At 49.2% G+C, this 22,523-nt stretch overlaps 2 protein-coding genes and 1 pseudogene across 3 annotated transcripts; 1 reads left to right on the plus strand and 2 right to left on the minus strand.

Moving 5' to 3' along the window:
- Nucleotides 1-5,967: 5,967 nt before the first annotated feature.
- Nucleotides 5,968-7,788, minus strand: LOC109786428 (F-box/LRR-repeat protein At3g59190-like). The gene is made up of 5 exons (XM_020344989.3): nucleotides 6,877-7,788; nucleotides 6,669-6,803; nucleotides 6,478-6,564; nucleotides 6,333-6,406; nucleotides 5,968-6,251 (listed from the first exon to the last, which is right to left on the minus strand). The coding sequence occupies exons 1-5, from the start codon at nucleotides 7,786-7,788 to the stop codon at nucleotides 6,125-6,127; spliced, it is 1,335 nt and encodes a 444-aa protein (XP_020200578.1). The 3' UTR covers nucleotides 5,968-6,124.
- Nucleotides 7,789-12,521: 4,733 nt separating this feature from the next.
- Nucleotides 12,522-14,250, minus strand: LOC109786425 (F-box/LRR-repeat protein At3g59190-like; annotated as a pseudogene).
- LOC109786430 (ribosomal RNA small subunit methyltransferase, chloroplastic) lies at nucleotides 14,249-18,670 on the plus strand. 2 transcript variants are annotated; one of them, XM_020344994.3, is made up of 11 exons: nucleotides 14,249-14,505; nucleotides 14,616-14,765; nucleotides 14,883-14,939; nucleotides 15,721-15,813; nucleotides 15,928-16,023; nucleotides 16,633-16,717; nucleotides 17,255-17,307; nucleotides 17,412-17,495; nucleotides 17,593-17,703; nucleotides 17,763-17,939; nucleotides 18,031-18,670. In XM_020344994.3, exons 1-10 carry the CDS (start codon nucleotides 14,281-14,283, stop codon nucleotides 17,826-17,828), a joined length of 1,020 nt encoding a protein of 339 aa, XP_020200583.1. In that variant the 5' UTR covers nucleotides 14,249-14,280; the 3' UTR covers nucleotides 17,829-17,939; nucleotides 18,031-18,670. The 2 variants fall into 2 exon arrangements, with proteins under 2 accessions (XP_020200583.1, XP_020200582.1); XM_020344993.3 differs by having other exon boundaries at nucleotides 18,048-18,670.
- The last annotated feature ends 3,853 nt before the right edge of the window (nucleotides 18,671-22,523 follow it).

Genomic DNA, 22,523 nt, shown 5'->3' on the forward strand with positions numbered 1-22,523 from the left:
AAATTGTCGATCTGGAGGATTTGCCCGGGAACTAGGGCTTTTCCAGAGGTAGTTTTGTCGTTGATGACAAGCCGAGCCATCGATCCTTCTATTGACAACACGGAGGAACTCTCAATGAAAGCACTAATGTCGGTGTCAAAACTAGCAGATCTCGGGTAGGGAGTCCCGAACTGTGCGTCTTAGGATCGAAGGTAACAGGAAACAGGGACATGATGTTTACCCAGGTTCGGGCCCTCTTAATGGAGGTAATACCCTACATCCTTCTTGATTGACTTTGGTGAGTATAGGGGTTACAAGAGTTGATCTACCTCGAGATCATCATGGCTAAACCCTAGATGTCTAGCCTATATGATTATGATTGCCTGTACAGACTAAACCCTCTGGTTTATATAGACACAGGAGGGGCTAGGGTTGTACAGAGTCGGTTTACAGAGAAAGCAATCTTCATATCCGAATGCCAAGCTTGCCCTCCACGCCAAGGGGAGTCCCATCCGGACACGGGGGAAAGCCCTCCATCTTGTATCTTCACGGCCCACGAGTCCGGCCGACGTCACATAGCTCGGACGCCCGGGGACCCCCTAATCCAGGACTCCCTCAATCGTCCTCTCCAACCATGGCTACTGCTGGTCCTGGAGGGGATGGAGTTGTCCATGGTGATGGTGGCTCCCCACCCAACTCATTCCCGCACCTCTCATCTCCTACTGCTACAAAAGAAGAGAAAATTATTTGAATGAGGAAGAGAGAGATAGAGAGGAGTAGGAGGAGGAACTCACTGGTGGCCGCCGAAGTTGGAGCCGACGCTTGAAACCTAGATGAAGCTGCTCGTGCTCGTGCTCGTCCTACTGTTGATGCTGCTTCTGCTGCCGCTCCTCCTCCTCCTCGTCCTCCCCCGCATCGGAATCTGCAGAGCCCGTCAAACACGCAAGCCAGTCAGCGACCCTGGTGCCAAAACAGACGACGCGATGCGTGCATCGCGTGGTAGGAGATGAGTCGGCGGCGCGCGTCGCTGGAAGCAGAGCTCTCACCGCCACCGTCCTTGGCCAGCTCCACGAAGCCCCCGTTGGCGTCCCTCTGGACGCCGCCGCCGCCCTCCGTGGCGGCCCTGGCAGCGGCAGCGGTAGCCTCCTCCTCCTGGACATGGCCATCGTCCGCGTCGGGAGACGCCGAGGGAGAGGAGGTCACTGAATTTGGGGAAGGTGCCGAGGTGTGAGATCGGCGGCGGCGGTGGGTGAAGATGGGAATCACGGGTGGGAGGAGAAGGGGAATGGGAGAGAGGGGGAGAGTGAGGGAGAGAGGAGGGATTCAGCCGAGGATATGGGAACTTCACCTACCTCGTACTTAGTAGTAGCGAGGGGTATAAAACCACGCTACTACTATCAACTTAGTAGTAGCGCGGGTTTATACCACTCGCTACTACTATGGCATGTCCAGGGGGGCACGGTAGAGACCGCTTAGTAATAGCGAGGGTTAAAAACCCGCGCTACTACTACCAACTTAGTAGTAGCGAGGGGTAAAAACACGCGCTACTAGTAAGTAGCAGTAGCGAGGGGTATAAACCCTCGCTACTAGTAAGCGTCTGCCTATAAGCTTTTCCCTAGTAGTGGCACAATATGCACATAACACATATACTCAACAATAAGGAACTCCCTCCCTCCTCCCATGTCGCCTCGCTCGCGACCGGGAGGAAACCCTAGCCGCCGACGGTGGGGTCCCCCGCCTTCTCCTCCTCTATCTCGCCGCTGCCAGAGGGCGCGGCCAGGCGAAGCCTGGTCGGTGCCGGCGACGGCGAGGAGAACTCGCCACTTTGTTCGGCGGGCTCGGGACGGGCCGAGGCGATTGGCCCAGGGTGTCGTGCTAGCGGCTGGCACGGCAGCGCGATGGCGTGGCTGCGGCGTGGCGGGTCGTGTGCTGGAGGTGCGCGCCTAGGGGCCGATTCTGGTCTCGGCTCTGCTAGATCTGTCCCTTCGGGCGGTGCAGGTCATGGGTGGCAGCCCTGCCTTGTCTTCAGGCCGGTGGGGGTGCCACCGTGACAATGGCGGTCGACCCTCTCTCATCTGCTCCTTGGCTAGTGGATGTGGCGGACGGTGGCGACCTATTGGTGGACGCAAGCGGCTCGGCGGGTGTCGTTGGCTGGCCGGTGGTGGTGGGCCGCACCGGGGAGGGAGGGAGGGGCCTCTTGGTCCCTGTCCCTGGTGGCACGATGCGGCAGCTGCGGCGAGGTCGAGTCCGGCGGCTATGGCGAGGACGAGGTCGGCACCTGCGGAGAGGTCGAGGCCGGCGGCTACTGGCATCTCTCTCCCCTACCTGGACCTGACCGGCTGGGCCGTCTTCTCGCCAAGGGTTCGTTTTGGGGTGAAGGAAGTACCTTCTACCTCTCATCGGTCGGTTATGTCCATTAGCCGCTGTGGTGGTTGAGGAGGGGTCATGGATGCCCGGGCGCAAGCCTCGGCGGTGGTAGTCGTGTTACTTGTGGGCGAGCTGCGCGACCCAGGTGTGGGCTGGTTGCTATGGCCGCTCGAGCGGCGTGGCGGCCGGTGTGAGTCGGCAGCGCGCGTCGCTGGAAGCAGAGCACTCACCGCCACCGTCCTTGGCCAGCTCCGCGGAGCCCCGTTGGCGTCCCTCTGGACGCTGCCGCCGCCCTCCGTGCCGGACCCGGCGGCCCCGGCAGCGGCAGCGGTAGCCTCCTCCTCCTGGTCATGGCCGTCGTCCGCGTCGGGAGACGCCGAGGGAGAGGAGGTCACTGAATTTGGGGAAGGCGCCGAGGTGTGAGATCGGCGGCGGCGATGGGTGAAGATGGGAATCACGGGTGGGAGGAGAAGGAGAATGGGAGAGAGGTGGAGAGTGAGGGAGAGAGGAGGGATTCAGCCGAGGATATGGGAACTTCACCTACCTCGTACTTAGTAGTAGCGAGGGGTATAAAACCACGCTACTACTATCAACTTAGTAGTAGCGCGGGTTTATACCACTCGCTACTACTATGGCATGTCCCGGGGGGCACGGTAGAGACCGCTTAGTAGTACCGAGGGTTAAAAACCCGCGCTACTACTACCAACTTAGTAGTGGCGAGGGGTAAAAACACGCGCTACTAGTAAGTAGCAGTAGCGAGGGGTATAAACCCGCGCTACTAGTAAGCGTTTGCCTATAAGCTTTTCCCTAGTAGTGACACAATATGCACATAACACATATACTCAACAATAAGGAACTCCCTCCCTCCCTCCTCCAATGTCGCCTCGCTCGTGACCGGGAGGAAACCCTAGCCGCCGACGGCGGGGTCCCCCGCCTTCTCCTCCTCTATCTCGCCGCCGCCAGAGGGGGCGTCCAGGCGAAGCCTGGTCGGCGCCGGCGACGGCGAGGAGAACTCGCCACTTCGTTCGGCAGGCTCGGGGCGGGCCGAGGCAGTTGGCCCGGGGTGTCGTGCTAGTGGCTGGCGCGGCAGCGCGGTGGCGTGGCTGCGGCGTGGTGGGTGGCGTGCTGGAGGTGCGCGCCTCAGGGCCGGTTCTGGTCGCGGCTCCGCTAGATCTGTCCCTTCGGGCGGTGCGGGTCACGGGTGGCAGCCCTGCCTTGTCTTCAGGCCGGTGGGGGTGCCACGGTGACAATGGCGGTTGACCCTCTCTCGTCTGCTCCTTGGCTAGTGGATGTGGCGGACGGTGGCGACCTATTGGTGGACGCCAGCGGCTCGGCGGGTGTCGTTGGCTGGCCGGTGGTGGTGGGGCGCACCGGGAAGGGAGGGAGGGGCCTCTTGGTCCCTGTCCCTGGTGGCACGGTGCGGCAGCTGCGGCGTGGTCGAGTCCGGCGGCTGTGGCGAGGACGAGGTCGGCGCCTGCGGAGAGGCCGAGGCCGGCGGCTACTGGCAACTCTCTCCCCTACTTGGACCTGACCGGCTGGGTCGTCTTCTCGCCAAGGGTTCGTTTTGGGGTGAAGGAAGTGCCTTCTACCTCTCATCGGTCGGTTATGTCCATTAGCCGCCGTGGTGGTTGAGGAGGGGTCATGGATGCCGGGGCACAAGCCTCGGCGGTGGTAGTCGTGTTACTTGTGGGCGAGCTGCGCGACCCAGGTGTGGGCTGGTTGCTATGGCTGCTCGAGCGGCGTGGCGGCCGGTGCTTCGGCAAGCGGTGGCGTTTCGAAGGTGGAGCGTGCGTGCCAGGGGACATCCCCTGCTCGGCTTCGGTCGGGCCGACAGCGGCGGCGTCTCCTTCCTGAAGGCGTCGTCATGGCTACTCTCCCCCTTCGAATGATCCATGTGAAAGCCATGATCCTTTGGATCCGGCGGCGACAGCGCCCGGTGTCGTTCCCCTTCTTGAAGGCGTCGTCTTGGAGGCCTACATTCACCAAGCTCAGCCTTGTCTCTTCGTGAGAGTCTGTCATGGTGGACTACTCATTTGTTGTATGCTTTGGAGTGTTGGGGTGATGTTGGTGTTCCTGTACCTGCTGTATCTGGCCGTGGTTGTGTTGTGTGGTGGTGTGGTGTGGTGCTGTGTTGTTTCCGTTGTTTGTATCGGTGATCGTTGCTTTATAATATAAAGCGGGGGGGGGGGGGGGGGGGGGGGGAATTTCGGTAAAAACAAGAAAATATTCTAAAAAGAAACCTTGCAATAGGGTGTGTTTTATTCAGTTCGTGCTTTCCTTTTTTTGTCTTTTTTTTGCAGGTTATTCTTTTTCTTTGTCTCATCTGATAGATATGAATATATTTGAAATTTAAAGGGACATCAACTGCGAGATCGAGTTCACATTAATATAAATAAGATTTATGTATAGTAAAACTGGCATTGGGTTGTAAAGGTTCATATATCCATCGGGTTGTTGCTAGGCTATAGCTGGGGAGAAGTTAGTGAGGCATTTAAACCAAATTCACATGAATTTATACTGGTTTACATATGCACACAACCATCAACTTAAGTCATTAGATAAGGAAAATGGGAGGAGAAAAGTAAGGATCGAAATATTTCAGATCAGGCTAGTTGCGATCATCAGTTCCTCTCCAATCATGGAGATATACTTGCTACGGTACCATTCTTGTTCCAGGAGGAAGTATTGGATGAAGAACAATGTATTCTTGCAAAATGATCAGAAGCAATCATCCATAGTATCCTGATACTACATTATAGTACTAACTTAGCAAAATACAACTATCTTGTACATGCCACAAAACTGAATTAGCAATCATGCATACTATCCCGATACATCGTATTTGCTTCCAAAGTTTACTAATGATCCTATCATGCCTATGAGAAAGATATATGTATGTCCAGTGACAAAATGTAGCCAACTCCATCTAAACTGCTTAAGTTTATTAAGGACCTCAAGCCTCTTTTACTCAAGAATGTAGGATACCTCATACACAGTGATAAAGGTGCAGAAAAACTCGGTTTTGCGAGCAACAAATATGTTTAGAAATACTACACCCTCCATCCCAAAGTAAGTGTCTCAACTTTAGTACAACTTTGTAATAAAGTTGGTACAAAGTTGACACACTTACTTTACGACTGAGGGAGTATTACTTATCTAGTAGTAATGTTGAAACAAGGTAAGAAGCGTGTTTCAGCTGTTTAGAAACAGGATTCCTGGCAAAGCCCGCACTCTTTTTCAGGTCCTTGGCCCAAATTAATGCGGTTAGAAAAATTACTTGCTAATTTGTACAAGGACAAGATAGATTTAATTTGAGTAAACTCAAACTTTAGTAACAGATCAACTACTAGTAGGCAACCCCATTGTGTTCTAGGATCATTAGCCGAACTTCAACCTGCTGGAATAGAAAATCACAGAAGTGCCTACTTCCTAGGTAGAAACCATAGTGCCTAGCGTACAGGTTGACCTTTCATAAGCATCGTACATATGCTACGTGTATGAAAAGAAATCTAATCCGCAACTAAACTTCTCATACTGTGGTATATAACTGAAAGGACAGTTAAGTTTCCAACACAAGCACGTGTTTCTAGCCCAGCTTAGGAAGGAAAGAAAAGAAACAAATTGCACAGGGCCAGAGGAGTTCTGGCGGATGGGATTACAATTTTCCGCAGTTTTTTTTTTGTTGCATTCCTACCCATTTCAGCAGTTTACTCTTTTTGCATCAACCCCATCTAGAAAATGAGCACAAGACAGTGCAATCTTCAGCCATCAACCCTGTCTAAGGCAGTCTGAAGGGGTCAGCCAGTGACAAATCGTGGATATGCTTGGTGACATGGTCATCAGTACAACCACTAGTATTCCTGAATTTAAATTGAGCATATCGAGAAGCTCTGTTTCCGACTTTGAGCAGCGCGCATTGACGAGCCACAAATTCATTGTTGTAGTAATCCCCACAAACTTGGAATTCAATTTTCTTTAGCAATTTCGCATACAAAATAAAGAACATGACAAACTCAATCTGTTGCTTAGAGCCTTTGAATAACTTAAACACCACTATGTACTCTCTGCACGTTGCACCGTGCCTATGTAATTCTGTACTCCCCCGGTGATTCTCAACAAAAAAAACACCACTCTCTTTAGATGGGTCTGAAGGCACACTGGATGTAGTGGGTCATACTGATGCTCATTTTGCTTAAACGTCCTATAGTGTGCGTGAAACTGCAAAACAGAAAAACATATGCATGTGTTAAAGCGTTGCTAACTAGACTAGTTCATATTTCAATCAAAGCATACATTTAAAGCGAGCAAGGATGAATACTCACTGTGACATAGAGCTTTTCCAAACAGGGGAACCACGTGAGGACGTCAAGAACTGCATGCAATTGATGTTCAGAACACCCGAGGGCCCAAACCTTCACAGTGCATATCGAGTTTGTCGAGCTGACGGGGCTCATTCCCTGAAGAAAACAACAAAACATCAAAAACAATTATCTCCATGTAAGAATGCTGAATGATGTCTGTTGCTGCTACCTGGAAGACCCGGAGTTCGCACGCGCCTGTTGAGAAAGGCCCAAATATCTGCAGTTTAGGCACCCAAATAACCCGGATAGTCACAAAATTATTCCGGTCACAATACGGTAATAATAACCTTTCAAGGCGAGGAGTATCCTCGAGGACCAATTCGGCTCTTTTACGAGATCCTTTGCGGAAGCCAATGCTCCTAAGAGTTGGCGAGCTAACACGGAGGCAACCAGTAGCATGAACTTCGAGCATGGCTAAGCTCTCCAAGGCATGGCAGCCGGAGAGCAAGCCATGGAACACATCCCCCGAGACCGAAACACAATCCAAGGAAAGCTGGTTGAGGAGGTAGAAATTCATGGAGCGTGTGATCGCGTCCGGGAAATTGCAACCCATTATCTTTGCAACGAGAAGTGTGGATGCGGAGCGGAACACGGATTGCGGCAATGTATAGCCGGTCTTATATCCAGCGTAATTGGTGATGTCGAGTTCCTGGAGGTTGACGATGGCTCGGGAGTCCAACCAGCTCTCCATCTCAGGGAGGTTGCCGTCGATCAGGTGCTTGAGGCAGAATCGGCGGGCGGGGCCAAGGTGTTGGGAGATTATCTTGGAGACGGTGGAGTGGTGGACCGCGGAGGGATGATGGTGCCCAGGACAGGGTCCGGGAGGCCCGGTGATGACCTCGAGGTTGAGAGGAGCAGAGCGCCATAGGTGGCGCCATCGGCGGGAGAGGATCTGCGTGCGGCCGCCGTCCTTGGTGGGGAGTAAAGAGATGATGGTGCCCAGGACAGCGTCCGGGAGGCGGCTGATGAAATCGCCGGCATTCATGTCGCAGTCGCCACTCCGCGCCCGCTTCCGCGCGGCTCCATGGGACTTTCGCTCCTTGCGAGCGGATCGCGCCGCCGCTGCCTTTTTCTTCTCCATGGCCGGCGGCTGGCGAGACGGAGGGAGGGTTTGTGGGGAATTCGGCGGACAATGTTTGTGAAAACAAGAAAATCCCCTCAAACAAAGAGCAAAGAGAAGTTGTCTAAAAAAGAAAAGAAAAGGATACAAAATAGAAACCTTGCAACCGGGGTGTGGGGGGGTAGGTTAGTTCGTGTTTCTACCTTCTGCTTGTCCAGATGAGCTCGATCCAGCACCGGCCATGGTGAAGTAGGGGTCGGTGATGGCAGAGAGATGGAGGCGGTGGTGTGCTTCCCGTGAGCACCGCGCTAACCCTAGATCGGTAGGGATTGTAGGTGGGGATTGTGACAGTGATTAACCTCGTAATTCGTGCCCCGACTCCCCACCTCTGTTTATATAGCGCGGGTCACATGGGCCCACCAATCATGGTTTGGTTGGGCGCCCCCGATCAGGGCGCGAGTCAGGGGCCCGTTTGACCCGTTGGGTTCGAACGGGAGAGAGATCAACTTAACATTCTCCCCCTTGATCTCAACTTTACTTTTAACTTTATACTTTCTAGTTTATTTGTTTCATCACATATTGATACATAGAGCATGTTTCATCGTCACAGCTTAATTGCCGATAGAATCATACAGCTACAACATACGTTATGTTCAGAAACAAATTATGTTCCTTTTGGGCCTATCCATGAATCATAAGGCTTTCCCTTAAACCCATGCCGGCTAAGTGTTCCTTGAACACATTGGTTGGTAAGCCTTTCGTTAGCGGATCCGCAAGCATATCTTTTGTCCTTATGCTCGAGACTTATAGTTTGATCCTGGATTTTATCTTTCACAACATAATACCTTATCTCTATTGTTTTGGTAGCATTACTCGACTTGTTGTGAGCATAGAATACTGCGGGCTGGTTGTCACAGTACATCTTTAGTGGTTTGTGAATACAATCTACCACTTTCAAGTCGGGTATAAATTTCTTTAGCCATATCGCCTGCCACGTGGCTTCGAAGCATGCTATGAATTCTGCATACATCGTGGATGATGCAACTATCGACTGTTTGGAGCTTTTCCACGAAATAGCCCCCCAGCGAGGGTGAATACGTATCCTGACGTGGATTTTCTATCATCTTTGTCCCCCGCAAAATCTGCGTCTGAATACCCTTTTATCTCTAGGGAATCACTTCTCCTGTATATTAGCATGTAGTCCTTTGTGCCTTGCGCATAATGCAATGCTTTCTTTACCATCTTCCAGTGCTCTATGCCTGGATTCTCTTGATATCTACCGAGTACCCGGGTGATAAAGGCTAAGTCAGGGCGAGTGCACACTTGTGCATACTGTAAGCTGCCAACTGCCGAAGCATATGGTACTTCTTTCATTTGATCGATCTCGTACTGGTTCTTGGGACATTGGAATTTCCCAAAACTATCGCCCTTAACTATAGGAGCAGGTGTGGCTTTACTCGCATGCATATTATACTTTTTAAGAACCTTTTCTAAATATGCTTTCTGCGATAGTCCTAAGACTCCATTCTTCCTATCTCGGTGAATTTCTATGCCCAAAACATATGATGCTTCACCAAGATCTGTTATGTCAAAATTTGAGGATAAGAACTTCTTTGTTTCTTGTAGTAGACTAACATCACTGCTAGCAAGCAGGATATCATCCACATACAAGATTAGGAAAATATATTTCCCATTTTTAAACTTTGCATAAATGCAATTATCCTCAATATTTTTTTTAAATCCAAAACTTTTAATTGTTTCATTAAACTTTAGATACCACTGTCTAGAGGCTTGTCTTAATCCATAAATGGATTTCTTCAGGCGGCATCCCATATCTTCCTTGCCTTCCATGATAAAACCCTTGGGTTGTTTCATGTAGACCTTTTCTTTTAAATCACCATTCAGAAATGTCGTCTTAACATCCATTTGATGTAACTCTAAATCAAAAAGAGCAACCAATGCCATTATGATTCGGAAGGAATCCTTACATGAGACTGGAGAAAATGTCTCATTGTAATCTATCCCTTCTCTTTATGTAAATCCTTTTGCCACGAGTCGTGCTTTATACTTTTCTATATTCCCTTTAGAGTCATACTTAATTTTGTAGACCCATTTACAGCCTACTGTTTTGGCTCCTTTAGGAATTTTCTCTAAGTCCCAAACATCTTTGGAACTCATCGATTTCATCTCGTTTTCCATTGCCTTCATCCACTTCGATGAATGAGGGCTTCTCATGGCTTCTTCATATGAGGTGGGATCTTTTTCCATATGAACCATTTCTGTGTGAATACAACGGATCTTCTTCATATGAGGTGGGATCTTATTTCGACACAGGACTACCATAATCGTGTCACACAATGCAAAAAACCACCAACTCTGCAATGCACCGCATCGAAAGATTAACCATGAAAAAAACACTGCTGGTAGATGTTAAGCATTTGGATGGCGTCATTAATCGGCCGGGTCCACCTGCCAGGCTGAGTTGGCAGGAAAAAATACCACATGGGCAAATTGGACAAGTCTTCTTTTCTTTCTCCTCTCCTCTCTCCTTAGGCATTTCATCAAACACCATTGTGCATCTCTTCTATGTGGGTACAAGAAGAAACCGCCGGCACCTCCCACGCACCGAGGACACCTGGCGGCCGCATCGACACCGGGACGCCTAAGAAGAGCCTCGCCCTGGCCGCACTCTACACTGTTGCGGCTAGGGCAATGCCGGCGCGCGCTCTGGCTGTAGGAGCTGGAGGCGTGGCTGCTGGCCACCGAGCGGGGGTGACGCCTGCGCGCGCACCGCTGACGGAGCTGGGAGTGCGGCTGTCGGGTGCTGGGGCGGGGGCGGTGCTGATGGGCATGACTGTGGGTGCGGTGGTGTCGTCGGTGGAGCGGCGGCAGCCATGCTTGCACTAGCGGGGCATGTGGCCTTCAGGGTGCAGCCGACCATGAGGGCCGCTTCATGGTGTGGCTGCACACCACAGAGGTGCTCTACATGCCCTTCCGAGGGGCCCCACAGGCAGGGGTGGGGTGGCAGACACGAGAAGGACGCCTTCCAGTTGCACAACATGGTGGTGCTCATCGCCTTGGTCAGGGAGCCCATATCCAAGCTCGACTCCATGAACCCGGAGTCGTTCACCGCAAGGAAGAAGCAGGTGTTGGGCAGCGGTCGCGACCGGGGTCGTGGATGCTCTCAGGGAGGTGCTCGACTGCCGCGACCCCACGTGGCACACCGCAGATGCCGCCAACGAGTCTTGGAGCACACTGCTCCACTATTGTTGTCATCTGTTGTGCGGGCATCGACCCCCTGCCCCCACAAGCTCGCTCACCTTGGCCCGCGCCACAACAAGAACAAGAAGAATAAGAGCTCGGTTGCGGTTGGGGCGCTCGGGATTCAGATCTGAGAAAATGGGGAAGGAAGAAGAAGAAGACCCAGTCCAATTTGCCTGCATGGTATTTTTTTTTTCTGCCAACTCAGTCTAACGGGTCGTCCCGACAGATTAGTGATGTCATCAAAACGATTAGCATCTACCACCAGTGTTTTTTTGCCACTGCCACTTTTCCGGTGCGTTGCATTTTGTCAAGTTTTCTAAAGTGATGATTTTCTGCCCATGGTGACACGATTGTGGTGGTTCTGTGCATTCTACTCCTCGGGAAGTGGTTCTGTGAAATTTTCTTCTTGGGAGAAGTCGGTGAGACATTTAATCAAAATACAGATAAATTTATATCGGTTTACTAATGCACACAACCATCAACAGATTCAACAACCTCTCCCTTGGACAAGATGGAGTAAGATAAGGAAAATGGGAGGACAAACCTAAGGATCGATATATTTCAGAACGGGCTAGTTGCAAGCATCAGTTCATCTCCAATCATGGAAGATATACTTGCTAAGGTACCATTCCTGTCTTCCTCCTAGCCCAGTACCTGCCCACCTTGCAAAGATCGGAAGCAATCATCCACAGTATCTTGTATGCATGCCACAAAACTGATTTAGCAGTCACGCATAGCATCCTGATATATCGTATTTGCTTCCAAATCCAATACTGATTTTGCAGAGCTCCACAGAGTTCACTGCTGGTTCTTCCATGTCTATGAGAAAGATATATGCATGTCCAGCTACAAAATGTCGCCAACTCCATCAAAACTGCTGAAGTTTGTTCAGGATCTCAAGCCTCTTTTACCCAAGAATGTAGGATGCCCCATACACAGTGATAAAGGTGCAGCAAAAACCCGGTTTCGGCAAGCAAGAAAGATGTTTAGAAATACTACTTATCTAGTAGTAATGTTGAAACAAATTACTCCCTAACCTTAGTTCAAAACTGGAAAACTTATTTTGGATCGGAGGGAGTAATATATTTCAGCTGTTTAGAAACAGGATTATTCCTGGCAAAGCCCACAGCCCCACACTTTTTTCAGGTCCTTAGCCCAAAATAATGTTGTTAGGAAAATTACTTGCTAATTTTGTACAAGCACTGAGATAAGTTTAATTTCGGTAAACTCAGACTTTAATCGCAGATCAACTCGGAGTAAACCAAAGCCTGTTCCAGGATCATTAGCCGCACATCCTAGGTAGAAAATCACAGTGCCTGGCGTACATGTTGACCTCACATAAGCATCATACATATGCTATGTGCATGCAAAAAAATCTGATCGGCAACTGAACTTTTCATACTTCTGTATATAACTGAAAGGACATTTAAGTTGCCAAAAGGGCCAGAGGAGTTCTGGTGGGTGGGATTACCAGCTCCATCCCACTTTACAACTTTCTTCAGTAATCTTTTTGCATCCCTACCCATTACAACATTTCAGAAGTGGACTCCTTTTGCATCAATCCCATCTAGAAAATGAGCACAAGAGAGTGCAATCTTCAGGCATCAACCTTGTCTGCGAAGGGGTCGGCCACTGACATATCGTGGATATGCTTGCTGACATGATAATCAATAGAACCACAAGTTTTCCTGAATTCGAATTGAGCATCCGGAGAAGCACTGTCTTCGGCTTGGAGCAGCGTGTGTTGACGAGCCACAAATTCATTGTTGTAGTGGTCCTCACGTACATGGAATTCAATTTTGTTTAGCACTTTCGCATTCAAAACAAAGAACCTGGCAAAGTCAATCTGTTGCTCATAACCATTGAAATACTTCAACACCACTTCCTTTAGATGGGTCTGAAGGCATTCCATGGGATGTGGTCGGTCATAATGAGGCAAATTTTGCCTGCCAAACTGCAAAACAGTAAGAAATAGGCATACATTAGAGCTTTGCTACTACCTAGACTACTAGTTATTAATAAATATGTCAACGAAAGCATACATTCAAAGCAGGCCAAGATGAATACTCACGGTGACATAGAGCTTTCCCAAACAGGGGAACCACTTGAGGATGTCAAGAACTGCATTCAATTGGTAAGTATAACACCCGACAGCCAAAACCTTCACGGTAGATATCGAGTTTGCAGAGCCGACTGGACCCATTCCCTGAAGAAAACAACCAACATCAAAATAATGATCTGTTTGTAAGAATGCTGAATGATGGCTGTTGCTGCTACCTGGAAGGCCAGGAGTTCGCACAAGTCCGGCGAGAAAGGACCCAATATCTCCAGTTTAGGTGCCCTAATAATCCGGATAGTCACACAATCATTCAGGTGACTATACGGTAACAATAACCGTTCAAGGCGAGGAGCATCGTCGATGACCAATTCTGCTTTTACATCAGAGCTATCACGGAAGCCAATGCTCCTAAGAGTTCGTGAGCTAACACGGAGGCAACCGGCGGCATGAACTTCGAGCATGGATAAGCTCTCCAAGGCATGGCAGCTGGAGAGCAAGCCGTGGAACGCGTCCTCGAGATCGAAACACAATCCAAGGTAAGCTGGTTGAGGAGGGGGAAATTCATGGACCGTGAGATCGCGTCCGGGAAATTGCAATCTTTGATCTTGGCGACGAGGAGGGTGGATGCGGAGAGGAACGCGGATTGCGGCAGCGGGTGGCTGGTACGTGCAGAGGGGTACTCGTAGCCGATGTCAAGCTCCTGGAGGCTGGCGAGGGCCCGGGAGGCGAACCAGCGCTCCGTCTGGGCGTAGAGATCACCGGCGCCGCGGCAGCGGAAGGAGAATCGGCGGGCGGGGCCGGGGTGTTGGGAGATTATGTTGGAGACGGCGGAGGGTGGGACGGAGGAGGGGTGCTGGGGGCTGGCGGGGGAGCGGACCTCGAGGTTGAGAGGCGTGGAACGCCAGAGGTGGCGCCATCGGCGGGAGAGGGCCTGCGTGCGGCCGCCGTCCTTGGTGGGGAGGAGGGAGACGATGGCGCCGAGGGCGTCGTCGGGGAGGCGGCTGATTAGATCGCCGTCGGCCTCGTCGCAATCGGGTCCGGCCGCCGCCGGCGCCGCCGCGGCCTCCTTCCTCTCCATCGCCGCCGCTGCGGAAGGTTTGGGGTGGCCGAAGTCTTGGCCTTGGGCTTTGGGTTTGAAGTTTCCCCTAAATAAAAACAAATGTGAGAAAAAAAAGATATTACCTTCGAAAATGCTGGCGCTCACCTCCTTATCCCCGCGCCCGGCGCGGCCTTCCCCGTCTCCGGCCACGCCTCCTCACCGCCGGCCGCCGCCGCCTTGCGGCCGTATCCGGCCCACATCCGCCGTCTCGACCGCCGCGTCCGACGGCGGCGGCGCGGCCGACGACTACCACTCCACCATCCGCTCCCTCAACTCGCACGGCCGCCGCCACGTGCCCCGCAAATCCCTCGGCCAGGTCCGTCCGTCCGTCCAGCCACCCTCTCCTCCCCCATTCCATTCCATGGCGGCCGCGGAAGCCCCAGTCCGCGAGTTTCTCACCGTGGGGTTGCGCTCACTGTGCTGCAGAACTACATGCTGAACGCGAGGGTGAACGAGGAGCTGGTGGCGGCGGCGGGGGTGGAGGAGGGGGACGTCGTGCTGGAGATAGGCCCCGGGACGGGCTCGCTCACCGCCGCGCTGCTCGCGGCCGGCGCCACCGTCGTCGCCGTCGAGAAGGTCCGCCTATTTCACTGTCCTAGTCTATCAATACTATTGCTCGCCAGTAGCTCTGCTAACTGAATTCATCCATAATCTGCAATGCCATCTTTTTATTATGTGTTTGTTTGGTGTCAGGATAAGCATATGGCTACCCTTGTGAGAGATAGGTTTGGATCCACAGAGCAATTGAAGGTACTGTCCTGTTCTCAAATGAACATATTGGATTGTTTCATCCCTTTGTTTGACTGTTAATGTTGCTCGAATGGTAGTAAAAGGCAACCCCATGGCTTGTACCTTCATTTCTTTAAAAAAATTCTGGAGATCTATAAGCCGGGTCCGACAGCAGGATCGCTCTTTTTACACCGTGTATGTACTAAAACGCATGCTACATTACGGACAGTTATAAATACCGCCAATTGAATGATGTATCTCAGTATCAAATTTATAATGTTCTTGGTTATTATGCATAGTGATTTGGCAGTGAACTTTATGCTAACTTAACCTGCTTTATGTTGAAAAAAACATGACACATTTTTACATGAAAAGTAAGGTTCACATACTATGAATCCTTCTGAATTTTCGACAGAGTAAACTTATGTGGGTGTGTTAGTCCATGAACACTTTTGTTGGCTGTAAACTTCTAGCATGTAAATGTTGTGATAGATGGTTGTTAACATGAAATGCGTAAGGTGCTAAGCTCAAAAGTCATCATGTAACAGGAACATACAGTGTGTGCTTTTAATACTTTTCCCTTTATGGTGATATAAGTATGATAACCATCCCTGTGTTTTCTAAGAAGGGCTATTGTACCGATCATTCTCTGGTTGCTCTTCTGGATATCTAAGTTTACAAATCTTGCTATTTAATAGACGGACATTTTGTTACATGTTTAACAAAGCTAGAAATTCTAATTGGATGTTAAAATCAAACATAGTGCTCATCCGATGTGTAATGAGTTTGAAATTTAATGCAGGTCATTGAAGAAGATATTACAAAATTTCACGTTCACTCCCATTTTCTCCCTATCCTGGAGGAGAAATCCCGTGGCACGAAAAAATATGCCAAGGTTAGCATTGATGCTTGGCATTGTTTGTATTTCATTGAACTTCTTGCAGAATTCGTCAACTATTGGTCATTATGGAGGTGTTTTTGTGTCCACCTCATACTTTCTGTTTTGCAGGTTGTGTCAAACTTACCATTCAATGTCAGCACTGAAGTTGTCAAACAAATTCTCCCAATGGGAGATGTTTTCTCTGTCATGGTGCTCATGCTTCAGGTTTGCATCACATCTATTTTTGCATTAAGTGGGTACATGTTGCTTGCAAGTTCCAGTTAATTACAGCCCAGTATTGGTTCAGAAGAGGACTGAACTTTGGTTATTTTCTGCAGTATAAACTGCTTGTACCATTTTTATGTTCGAAGTACTGCTCAATTCTTTTCGAGAAAACGCAAAGACTTTGTGTTTCTTTTCATTGAACAGAAAGAGAGTTTAGCAGTACAGACCTCCGAGGATAGGATTACAAAATCAGCATGAAAGAAATTAGTGGACGTCCCATGTCGTCGGTAGGACAATTCCTAGGTCATATTGGTTCAGAAGATGACTGAACTTTGATTATTTTCTGCAGTATAAACTGCTTGTACGATTTGTATATTCGAAGTACTGCTCAGTTATGTGCATTTATTAATGTCAAACATAATGATGTTTGTATGCGCCTTCTATTTTCCTCTTATCACTTCTGCCAAATTTTATGTTAGATTTTTTGGATTTTTTTCCCAGTGATTTTTTGTCCTTGTTTTATGTGAGGTTCTTCTGCTCTTCAATATTTATGGTGATTCATAACATCTTTAGTAAGAAATGGTAAATCTTATTAATTCTTTATTTCAGGATGAAGCAGCACTACGCCTTGCAAATGCTTCAATACAAACACCAGAGTACCGACCTATCAATGTGTTTGTTAATTTCTACTCTGGTAAGAGGGTCTTCCTTTAGTTTTGCCTGTTTGATACCTTGATGACACTGGAATACTCTTTATCTGCATTCCATCGTCCAGGCTTGAAAATAGGTTTACTCTTTTATTGTTTTCGTTTTTGCAAGTAAGCATGCTTTTATCGAAGGAAAACAGTAGGTAAACTCTCATAACAAGGGGTATATTGTTTTGGGCTTTATACAAGGAATTATTTTTCTCCATTGTTTCGAATTTCGACATGTAGATGCTCTGATGCACATTAGCTAGTATTCTTGAGCGGTTAAATGATCAAAAGTGTTGTCATTGCCCGCATCTGATGGGAGCGCAGTGGCGTCTCCTTGCCTACCTGGGTTCGATCCCTGTGTGGGCAGATTATCTCTTCTGTACTGTAGTAACTGCTACTGTGTAGCTATGCAATTCATGTGTTGACAGTCACCAAATCATCTGACTTGTTTTCCAGTGTTGTAACATCTCACTTAGTATGCCTAGTTACATATATCACAGTTAATGACATGCATATGTTATCTTCGTTTTTTGTAGAACCTGAATACAAGTTCAAAGTAGAGAGGGCCAACTTTTTCCCTCAACCAACGGTAATCAATTTCTTATTCCAGATGCCCTTATGCGCAGCATGCTATAGCAGTGCTTGGGGTTTCATAAATGTGGCATGTAAGGACTTATCATGGATACCATGCAGGTTGATGGTGGTGTTATAAGGTTTAAAATAAAGGATGCTGGGGAGTACCCGCCTGTTAGTTCTAACAAAAGTTTCTTTTCAATGGTGAGTCAGACTGCACACATAAGTTTCCTCTTTTTTTCACTTAACCGCCAGTTGTTGGTGATAGCCATTAAGACTGGTTCGTTCCCTTTAATTCCAGGTGAACTCCGCGTTCAATGGGAAGCGCAAGATGCTTCGGAAATCACTTCAACACCTATATTCTTCTGCTGACATCGAGGCCGCTCTGACCAATATCGGTCTTCCGCCTACGGTAAGCTCTCCCTCCGTCCATCCATCCTCTCTCGCACACTAAATTCACTATTGCTGCAGGCTAGACCGTCAGAACTGATGATGGATGATTTCGTGAGGTTGCACAATTACCTGGGAAACGTATGACCACCCCTGCGTTCAAAATGTGTATGGAATCACCTTATTGATTTGCTTGCTGGACTAAGCATGCCGCTGAAGTGATTTGGTTCCCAGCTAGTGCGCACTGCAACTTTGCAGGTAAACCATGTACAGAAGAGATGGCAAGTTGATTGGCTCAAGATATTGTTCTTTTATCTAATACAACAGATAATTCTCCAAATAATTTCAGACTATGCTTGCTGACAGTGACCGCCTAGTATTCTCCAGCAGTCCCACAGCCTTCAACCCAACATAATCGGTGGCACGGCTTCAGCCCACGGCACCCTTGCATGGAGATGATCATAGTGATTGTGCTCCAAATTCAAAACCAATGATAATATGCAGGACATGATTTGGTTGCACAAGGAATTGCAGTTTTTTTCCTTATCGCAGATAGCATCCCTGCAAGAGGGAAGATACGTGGGCGTTGCATGTGTATAATTTACTGGGATTTCGACTATCTATCCTCCTGTACTAATCTTCGCAAGTTGGAGCGGAAATGTAGAGATCAAATGTCTGTCAGAACAATCTGAAGATCAGGCAAAGATGCGAGCTGCTCATAGTAAATTGCCAAGGGTGTTTTTATGTGTTGACATAGATGGTAGATAGAGGTACGGCCCTTGCATTTTGAGCTTAAGTTTTGGCTATAAACTACAACGAAAACGTGCAGATGCTCGCTGTTTGAGTGTGCGGCATTCTGATACTTTTTTGCCTGGCAGCGTGTCGCTGTGATGCAACATACATTTACTGCCAGTTCTTTTCCTGACAAATATTGGTTAGCATGTTGTGCTGTTATTGTAGTATTTATTTATTTTCTTTTGTTGGTTAAATATCTGCGATGATGCTTGACTCTGGGTGTGATTAAAACATTGTCTTCTTGCCACTATGGTTGTTTTATGTGGCCGTGTGGATGATGCAGAGGTCAGGAGGTTATCCTCATTTTCTAAAAAAATAAAGTAAGGTTGTTTTAAGCTTTTGATTCAGCTACTCTCAAGTCTCGGTATGCTCAAATTGACTTGCCCTGAAAGTAGAGTGTTTCCTAGGTGACATTAGCCTTTTATGCAGAGGTTAGTATTTCTTTGCAGATAACACCTTGTATTTTGACTTGAGGGGGCCTCCTCGCCTGCTCCTTGCCCCATGCACCTCGTCCTGTGTCATCCACCTCCACTTCCTCCGACTTCGGATGTGTTTGGTTGCCTGCATGAGGCCCAACTAGGCCCGTGCAGGAAGAAAATGGGTTGTTTGGTTGCCCGTATTCACTATTTGGCTTGCATAGCACGATGTTTAAAGCACCTCACAGCCAGGCTCGCCCGAAGCAGGGGAGGGGAACACGGCGTCGAGCTCATGCGACCACGGAGATGGCACAAGCTCACGCGCCTCTCCGAAAAAACGCTGGGAGGATTTCGGTTTATCTCCCGCCGATTCAGTCGCCCTATATAGCGCCCTTCGCCTCACTGCCGATACTCCCCCCCCCCCCCCCCCGCGCGCCCTTTCGAGCTTTCCCTCCGACGCGCATTGGCACCGACGAGCTGGTAAGCGACGCTTCTTCTCCGGTCGGCGGTCCACGACGGCGGTGACTCGTGTCCTCTTCCCTAGTGTGTTCCATGTCTCCCTTGAGCTACAGTGATGGCCTCTCTGAGTTCAATCACCCCCTTCCCTGTACTCGTTGCACCTAGATCTGAGAGCATGTGGTAGGGTTTGATCTGAGAGCATGTGATAGGGTTTGATCTGAGAGCATGTGGTAGGGTTTTGTAGCATGCTAGGGTTGTATCGGAGTGTTGAAACACAATGGATTAGAATGCTAGTAGTGATGGATTGTAGAATGCTTGTTGATGTATGCTGCTCATATTTGTGTTGTGTTGAGCCAGATGGTCCAGTAGTGTGTACTATGCTTACTGTCGATGTGTACTATGACTGTAGGACATGACCACACAAACCCAACAGGTTAGTCAAGCCATTGTAATGTCCGAGAGCCACCACCCCCGTCCTATGTCGAGGACTCATAGCCCCCCATGCATCGAGGACCAGGTGCCTCCTGATTTAGATGTGTTCGAGGTTTCAGGCATGGCTCCTCCTTTCGTGCCTACAACATTTGTGCTCGCTGTGCCAAATGCTGCTGCTGCCGCCGCTACACAAACAACAGCCGCAAAGGCAAAGAAGGATGGTAGGGGGGACAACATGAAGTGGCAGCCGTTCATGTCCATGTTCGTGCTTAACAAGATGTGTGAGCTCATATCTAGTCGGGTTAGGACCGACAATGGCTTCAAGGAGGTGCACTTGAACACCGTTGCGAAGCAGGTGTTCGAGTTCTATGGCCAGGAGGTGTCTTCCACCCAGGTATACAACCACCTCAGGAAGTGGAGAGCTAGATGAATCCAAGTGTCCAAGCTCAGAGACCTTAGCGGCACCTCATGGGATCAAACCACTTGCTCGATCGTTCTGGAGGTAGAGCACTACCCCGTCAACGTCATGGTTAGCTCACGTCCCCCTTGTTTAAGCCTGTCAACCGTTGTCTTCTCGCAACTAGTAAGGGAGAGCAAGTCGATCGACGTCCACCCTGGCCTCTACACTGCCGTCATGGACCAAGGTGGCTTCAGCCAAGAGGCTTTGATGGCTGCTCTGAGCCACCTGTTGGACAACAAGGCCCATGGTGTTGGGTTCGTTGCCATGGCAACACTCATAGGGTGCTCTGGCTCAGGAGCTGGCTGGGCAAACAATACTACTAGTGATGTATCTAGACATCTAGTGGTGGTGACCGCATGCATGATCCTCTATGACGATGACAACGTATATTTTATGTAGCTAGAGCTTCAAAACTATTGATGGTCGGTATATTTTTGTGAGGTGGTATATACTAACCCCTCACGTCGATGCCGAACTTGCGGTGGTAGGATTACACTCTCTTTTGGATGTAGTAGTAGGATAACAACATAGTAGTGGTAGGTTGAACTTGTTATGTCGTATGATCATGCATGCTTTGTTATTTTTCATGTCTAGTGTTCTCCATTGCTTGCTGCTTGAACTGCTGCTCTTCTGCAATGCTAGGACAAGTGGTATGTGATGTTCCATGACAAGTTCCAGGGGTTTACAGTTCATGCGAAGCATGCAATGAACAAGTGTCGGGTTACAAGAACAGCTGCCACGGAGGGTTTAAGAGTAGGCGGACAATAGAGGATGCTTACTCCAAGGCCATGCTGAAGCAACATTGCAGCAGTGTGGAAGTTGGCGAGGTGGATCGACATTTTGGGCTAAAGAACTTCATCATCGTCGTCTAGTTCATCGTGGTTGCAGTGCTGTGGCGTTGGTGTGACCGTGTGTAAGGTGTAGCGGGTAAGCTTACCACGCAAGGGGCAATTACCACACCTTGCAATTTGTGTGCAACCAAACACCATGTATTTGCATATGCCCGACCAATGCAGGACAACAAAACACAATACCAAAACCGACCCCCTAATGCAGGCAACCTAGATGTGGGCAACCAAACGATGTGTAGATGATGGTTTTTTTCCTATTTTTTCTCAACTAGGCTCAACTAAGTCAAGCATGCAATGCAGGCAAATTGTAGATGACAACCCAAACACGTCCTTCAATGATGAGATTGATTGGAACGATCTTGTGGAGTCACCAAGTCATTGGAGGCCATGAAGGACGAGGCCGCCAGCGTTGTCATTGAAGAGGAAATGATATTGCACGCCACGCGGCAATAGATTCTTCAACTGTCAAGGTCATCACCAACATGGCCGAAGAGGAATCAAGGAGGCCGCAGATGCTTCCGCGGCTGAGGAGAGGACGCTCCATGCAACAATTGGTGATTCGCCCGTCGAGGATGAGAGGGCGCTCAAGGTGGCCACATACGCTTCCGCCACCAAGGTCATCATTTGTGAGGAGCTGGATTCCCATAGGAGGGGTATCGCTGAGGCCGCATCTGGGTGGGGTGGTAGGCCTACAGGAGGGGTGCCACCGAGGTCATTGTCTGGGTCGTGCGGGAGTCCCCAACGAGAGGTGCCAAGGAGACCGCGGCCGTCTTAATGGAGATACCTTCGGACTCCTCTAACGACGATGGCCAGGAGGCATGTGTTATCGTTCGATCATGCCGTCGTTGTAGTCGCATTTGGACCTTTATTATCTAATAATGTCTACTCCCTCCATCCGGTGAAGAGTGAACATCTAGAGATTTTAGGACAAATTATGGAGTCAAGTAAAAAATGCATTGGAAAAGGGCAAGCCACCCTCTCTCTCCTCTTTAATTAACCAACACCCAATGAGCTAAGTGCATGTAGAAATTAAGAAGACCATGTGTAGATGGTTATTGGTCTTGATTACCGTATGATGAGAGAGGTATTTTTTTCTACTTTAAAGTGCATTGGGAAGATAGAAGTACATTCTTTTGTGGACAAATTTTGAAGCCAAACACACGCTCTTTACCGGACGGAGGGAGTATGTTGAATTTGAAACTCATCTATCTCTGAACGAGAACAACGCAGTTTGAGAGAGTGTGTATGGCCCCGAATGGTGGCCCCCACATGACAGTAATAAAAGTACAATAATAAAAAGAGTTGTAGTTCTAGGAAGTTTGACTTTACACACCAACTTTGTAATCTTCTGAAAAAATGCATCACACCGACAGGTGGGCCCCACCTTGCAGCCCCTCGTGTTCCCTCGCACCTATAAACCCCTCCCTCC

The sequence above is a fragment of the Aegilops tauschii genome, chromosome 6, assembly GCF_002575655.3.
Source record: "Aegilops tauschii subsp. strangulata cultivar AL8/78 chromosome 6, Aet v6.0, whole genome shotgun sequence".
Taxonomy (NCBI): domain Eukaryota; kingdom Viridiplantae; phylum Streptophyta; class Magnoliopsida; order Poales; family Poaceae; genus Aegilops; species Aegilops tauschii.

What these genes read in the sequence shown, in the direction of transcription:
- LOC109786428 (XM_020344989.3), bottom strand. Translation starts at nt 7,788, where the DNA reads ATGGAGAAGAAAAAGGCAGCGGCGGCGCGATCCGCTCGCAAGGAGCGA. An exon ending in TGGAAAAGCTCTATGTCACA is followed by an intron (nt 6,565 to 6,668) that starts GTGAGTATTCAT and finishes TCTGTTTTGCAG; the next exon opens with TTTCACGCACACTATAGGAC. An exon ending in TTCAGACCCATCTAAAGAGA is followed by an intron (nt 6,407 to 6,477) that starts GTGGTGTTTTTT and finishes ACGTGCAGAGAG; the next exon opens with TACATAGTGGTGTTTAAGTT.
- LOC109786430 (XM_020344994.3), top strand. Translation starts at nt 14,281, where the DNA reads ATGCTGGCGCTCACCTCCTTATCCCCGCGCCCGGCGCGGCCTTCCCCG. An exon ending in GATCCACAGAGCAATTGAAG is followed by an intron (nt 14,940 to 15,720) that starts GTACTGTCCTGT and finishes AATTTAATGCAG; the next exon opens with GTCATTGAAGAAGATATTAC. An exon ending in ACAAAAGTTTCTTTTCAATG is followed by an intron (nt 17,496 to 17,592) that starts GTGAGTCAGACT and finishes CTTTAATTCCAG; the next exon opens with GTGAACTCCGCGTTCAATGG.